We start from the raw sequence: 6000 nt of genomic DNA on the forward strand, positions 1-6000 counted from the left end.
ACCACAGTAAAAGTTGTAGAACATGATGGCTATGGTAGATGTGTAATACTATACAGACTGTCCCAAAAGTCCCGGACCGGTTTAATATTTTCTAAACGACAACAGATAAACCAATAAGATTTGGTACATCAACACCCCACCTAAAAATCTACTTTTTTAAGGAACTATCAATTTTCTGTCATATCATGGGGACGTCCCGCAAGGAGTCAGAAGGAAATCTTAAATAGAAGCATAGGTTGGCATGTACATCAAATTAAAGGTCTTTACTAGCAGAATATAATGCCCCAAATTTGAACTCAAACGGACAACCGAGCCAATAATGACAGTTGTTCAAAGATTAATTTAATTTGCATTGCTATTATACGCTTACTCCTCAGGGGGCACAGCCCTAGGAATCGGAAGAAATTGTTAACGTAAGCATAGGTCGATATGCATATCAAATTAAAGGTCTTCACTAGTAGATTACAATGCCGTAAATTCAAGCTCAAAAGAACGCCTGAGTAAAAAATGGCAGTCGTTCAAAGATTCAAAATGGCGGATTCAAGAAATCTTTGAACCACCGCCATTTTGCGCAGGATCAACCTTTTGAAGTGCGGTTTGCGGCATTGTATTCTACTAAAAAAGACCTTTCATTTTATGTTCATATTGACCTATGCTCCTATTTAAGATTTCCTTCTGACTCCTTGCGGGACGTCCCCATGATATGACAGAAAATTCATAGTTCCTTGAAAAAGTAGATTTTTAGGTGTGGTGTTGATGTACCAAATCTTATTGATTTATCTTTTGTCGTTTGGAAAATATTAAACCGGTCCGGGACTTTTGGGACAGTCTGTAGAATACTGTAAATTTAAAAAAGCAAATTTTATCAAACTGTGTCCTCCCTTATTGCAAACGCAAAGCTTGAGTATAACTGCAATAAGCATTTTATACTTATATTCCAACCCCGTACGAAGGACGGGTACTCTGCTTGTGGTGTTATAAATAGACAACTGAGTTTAGATTATTTCTTGTTTTATAGAGATTATAGACTTGCATAATGAAAATTTAAAAGTCATAAATATTTCACCATTAGTTCCATTGAAATATAATAAAACTTTGACAATTTCTGGTTTGTATAAGATACAAATTTAGCAAGTTCAGAAAATTTTGTTTTACAGATGAAAACAATGTAGAGGCATATAAACTTATTCTTATAATCACTTGCCAATAAAAAGCCATACAAGAACAAGGGGTAAAGCCCATCCTGGTCACAAATTTAATCTGATCTCAGGCTCTTTTTTTATCCTATTCTTTTTTTATTTTGTAGACTGGGCTTAAAGCCACAAAGCCTCATATTCAGTTTGGTGTGAATTATGTTTTGAATCTAAGATTCATTTGGCTAGGATGTTAATTCGGGCTAGTTCCAGCAGCTTTTAGTTTCCCACAGCACATGCAGTTTGGTCTCGAGCTCGGTATTATTCAATCCAAAACATCCTAAATACCAAAGACTCAAAGAGTGTAGTGCTTAAAGAGAAAAGGGGAAACCTAGGTTAACACGTTCACTGCGGGTGTATCCGATCGGATACGGGCCGAGCGCTGTTCAGGTGCTGCCGTAACCGATCGGATACGCTCGGCAATGCCTTTCTCATATCTTTGTTTTTGCTCTAGCGTCGGTCGAAGACGGACCTATACCACGTTAGCGTGTAGTAGGTGACTTGCTTGTTATTGTGTTGTAGGTTGGTAGTAAAATTTCCCCATCTCGTCCGGCAAACTTAAAAATCAACTTCTTGTCCTGTCATTCTCCCTCCAATTGGCAATACAATGGGACCGGCTACGTTCCAAGCAGTGCTGCTATCTGTGAGTGTTTAACGAACTACGTTGACTCTTGTTATAAAGCAGGATATTACCGCACGTTATTTGCTATTCGTCCTACCGAAATATAAGAGCCAATCACCCGGCAATCGGGTTTGTTCAACGATGCGGGCTGCGCCGCACTGGGGCTACGCTTGCCATTTGATGGCCTGCAGCGAACGTGTTAAAGAGATGTTACTCTATTCACAAAAACTTGGGGAGCGAGCTGGTCTAGTGGTTAGAGTGTGGGACTTCGGTCCCGGGTTCAAATCCCACCCTTGCAGGTGAATGAAAATCCTCAGATGACGCTGCATGTGAAAACCAATGACAATATTTTAGTTGTAAAATCTAAATGTAAAACTGAAGGAATAATCTGGCTCAGGTGTACTAAAACTAGAACTTAAGAAGAGTATAATATTGGTGTAATTTGATCAATCTTTGCATCAACCGTCATTACCCTCATTATTTTTCTTAACTCATATCTAATAGGCCTATTTAAGTATATACAGGGTTTTTGGTACTCAGTGTAAAACACTTTTTTTGTGTAAGTACAAGGTAAATGCAGTGTGATGATGCATATAAAAGGTTCCAAGTCTAAAAATTTGCTTCCCAATGAATTATTTTATGTTTTTCAAAGTAACTATGTTTTTAAACTTAATACAGCTATTTCTCTATTACCTTTACATGGATTTGAGTAGATAACGTAATTTTCGTGTTCTACATTAAATTTTGAATAAGAATAATAGAAAATGTCGGGGGATCAGTTGCGAAAACTCCATTGTAAATAGATTCAAAGATAAAAATTAAGATGTTTGATAAAAATGTAAAAAACATTGGTCTATTGCATTTGTTCACACCCTGTATACAAGAAAGTGTCCGAATACGGTAAAAACTGCACCATTTTATAAGCTTTCCAACCATATGCTACAATACATCATTGAGCTTTATGTCTGCTTATGTACGCTTTAGTGGTTTGAAGACTACAAAACATGGTGTCTTTACTTTATCATTTAAAACATAGAAAGTCGGCATGTATTAAGCAAAAGTTGTATTTTTGTTAAAACTGAAAAAAATGTCACACTGAGTACCAATCACCCTGTATTTCCTTCACTCTGTTGGGTCTTATTCAAAAAATATTTGATTTCAAAACAGGTACAGGAGACTCCTGCTATCAACAAATCCTGCGTTTCCTGCGTCAAGACCGTCTATCCGTTGGAGGAGATCAGTGTCAATGGAAGAGTCTACCATGCCAATTGCTTCCGATGTCAGCAATGCCATTGCAAATTAAGGTGCACTTTAACACTTATAGTAATACCAGAAACAAAAGAACCCTGGGCCGTTTCAAGCCGCACAGGTTTGAATGGTACGCCACACCTACCTGCGCGAACCACGTGATCTTTTCGTTTCTGCGCAGGTTGTTTTGTTCTTGGGATATCTATAATTGGAGTAGTTTACTACAGTAGAGGGGGAGCGAGCTAGTCTAGGGATTAGAGCGCAGGACTTCAGTCCCGGGTTCAAATTCAGCAAAAACACCAATGTATGTAAAGTGATGCAGTTTCTGAGGCAGTTTGGCCTTGGACAGGTCGCAGAGAGCTTTTGGTGTTTTTTGTGACAAATCACAGATGTAGTCCGTTTTGTGCAAACCAAGCTATCATGGAATCTAAATCTCTGGTTGTAATGTTAGTTCCAGAAAAATGGAATGTGCTCTTACTAGCATTGTTGTATCATCAGGGAATTGAACAATTTTGGACGAAAGTGAAAAAGACAAGTCATTGATGTAGAGGATAAATATAGGAGGCCCTAATTTAGATCCCTTCGGAACACCATGGGCTACTGAGCTCAATTCAGAAAAATGTTTGACACGGGATTTATCTTTGATGACAACCTGCTGATATTTGTTCGTGATGTAACTAGAAAACCAAGAAAAGATAACCAGATATCCAATATAATAATACAATCTCAATTTCTTCAAGAGAATGTCACATATTTGTCTAATGCCTTTGATTGTGTCAGGCACGACATTCTCCTAGGTAGATTCAAGTAATGTTAACTTTAATCCTAACTACTTGAGATGATGGTCCTTCATAGGTTCTTTATAATTCATCTCTACTGATTACATTAAAACTAAAAGTCATCTAATGGTTTAGCACTTTCAATAATCCTGCATCAGTGTATAAAAGTCTACACACTTTTACTTGAATGCTCTTTTAAACCATATTTGGAAGAGTCGGCGATCTGCAAACGATGGTTAACTCAATATAATTTGGGAGCGTTTTGTTTTATCATTTTAAAATGTCATCACTACTAAAATTAAGTGAAATCACAATTAAACACAGAATAAGGCAATGGATTTCCTTTTGACACTCTAAATTTAGCGGGTTCAGACAATAACAGCTGTTTTTAGAAGAAATTCAGTAATCCGGCATTTTCAATAACCCAGCACCACAATGAACGTTGGATTTATGAGTGGTTTTAAGTGTATAGTGGTTTTGGGAGGAATCTTCCATTGCATGTTCTCGGTTAAACTTGCAGTTTTCTGTCAGATTTATTCAGGTATTGTAATTATTACAATCTATTCAAATACTTGGTTTGCAATTTGTCCAATGCACTTGCTCAAGAGAAATGAAGGTGTGTTTTGCTAGTGTAAAAAAACGGAAGAATCGGTGTTAATGTTAGTTTAGTTGCCTTTACACTTTTGCCTACTAATTTTCAATCTGTTTACTAGAATGGAGACTTACACGCTGAACAACGACACCCTGTATTGCCTGACACACTTCAAACAGCTGTTCATATCCAAGGGTAACTACGACGAAGGGTTCGGCTCCAGCCAACATAAGAGCAAGTGGGAGTCGCAAACCGCACTCAAAGAACCGGAACCAAAGTCGCCTGTAGTAAATGGGCATTAAATTCTTGTACTTACTGTATTTAATGTAATCCTACTTGTTTATATGTATCTCATTTTTTATCTACTGTAAAGGATATTTTATAAATAATTATATCACTACGATAACATCATTAAAGACTTTTAGAACCAACTTGTTAGGAATAAAACCTAAAGGTTTTAGATTTTAGAAAATTGTTTAATTAATCTCCGTTTTTAAATTATGAGTTTCTGCTTTGGGTAAATTTTCTTTCACGATCTAAAGCAGAACTTGAGTGCTTTTATATTACACATTTTTATACCACACAATTGTATAATGTAAAAACAATTTAGTGTTAATAAAGCTCTGTGATATTTTAGGCCATTCGTAAATGCTTTTAATCGGCATCTGCCGTCTTATAATGTGTAAAACTGATTTCTGAATGAGTATGAACCTACAAAACCTTGCGATCGAATATGATTTCTTGGGAAACTTAAAGCAGATAACTTATTCAATAAATTTATTTGGCGAGTTCCATTCTGTTTTGACATTTAAGTTTTTTAAGATTATAACACAGTAAAAGCCATTTGTTGGACCATAGCTATCAATCAAGAACACCCTTTAGAATCATAAACTTTGTTTAGAAGTTTTCTATTTTTGTATCTATTATAAAGTTGCCAAATAATGAAATGTTATCTATTACAGTCAGTGTTTCTAAGCATGTAATGTTAATATTTGAGGATGTTGATAGTTGTACGATCACCCATTAATGTATATATATAATCATGATGTAATGTAAGGTAAAGCTCATTATATTATTTTATTAAAGGAAATAAATTATTAAATAGTTATAATATCACATTTATTTAACTTCCTTATACCCCCAATGCATTCAGTATAGTAATACTAGCTTACCCCATCGTGACTTTGCTCACAAAAATTTAAGTTAGCCATTGTTGACTCAACCAGTAAGATTTTATATTTCCAGACACATTGATTGGCTCAAAAAAGCAAATGGTGAATTTCGTTATCAGGAGGGTGGAAATCCACTTGCAGCCCAATGCTGTCTCAACCAGTAAGAATTCTAATATATCCACCTTCTTGATTGGCCCAAAAAGCAAATGGCGGATTTTGGTGTTGTATCAACCAGTAAGAATAATTTTAATATATCCACCCTCCTGATTGGTTCAAAAAAGCAAATGGCGGATTTCGGTGAATAGAAATTAATTGTTGACTTGACTAGTAATGTTCCTACCAAGTTCTGCCACCCTGGTAGCTTCAAAACATAATTTGGTGAAAAGTGGCCAAT

General features: G+C 36.1%; 1 protein-coding gene across 12 annotated transcripts in view; it reads left to right on the plus strand.

The window, feature by feature from the left end:
* The window catches only part of LOC128993818 (protein-methionine sulfoxide oxidase mical3a-like), a 103693-nt gene extending 98148 nt beyond the window's left edge, over window positions 1–5545 (plus strand). For all 12 annotated transcript variants that reach the window (XM_054417860.1, XM_054417859.1, XM_054417847.1 and 9 more), the window contains 2 exons: window positions 2983–3119; window positions 4556–5545. In XM_054417860.1, the coding sequence (XP_054273835.1) occupies window positions 2983–3119; window positions 4556–4736 (318 nt within the window). In that variant the 3' untranslated portion in view covers window positions 4737–5545. The remainder of the gene's footprint in view (window positions 1–2982; window positions 3120–4555) is intronic.
* The last annotated feature ends 455 nt before the right edge of the window (window positions 5546–6000 follow it).

This window comes from Macrosteles quadrilineatus, unplaced genomic scaffold, assembly GCF_028750875.1.
Source record: "Macrosteles quadrilineatus isolate MER2022 unplaced genomic scaffold, UCM_ALF_1.0 Scaffold_5__1_contigs__length_97177068, whole genome shotgun sequence".
Lineage (NCBI taxonomy): Eukaryota > Metazoa > Arthropoda > Insecta > Hemiptera > Cicadellidae > Macrosteles > Macrosteles quadrilineatus.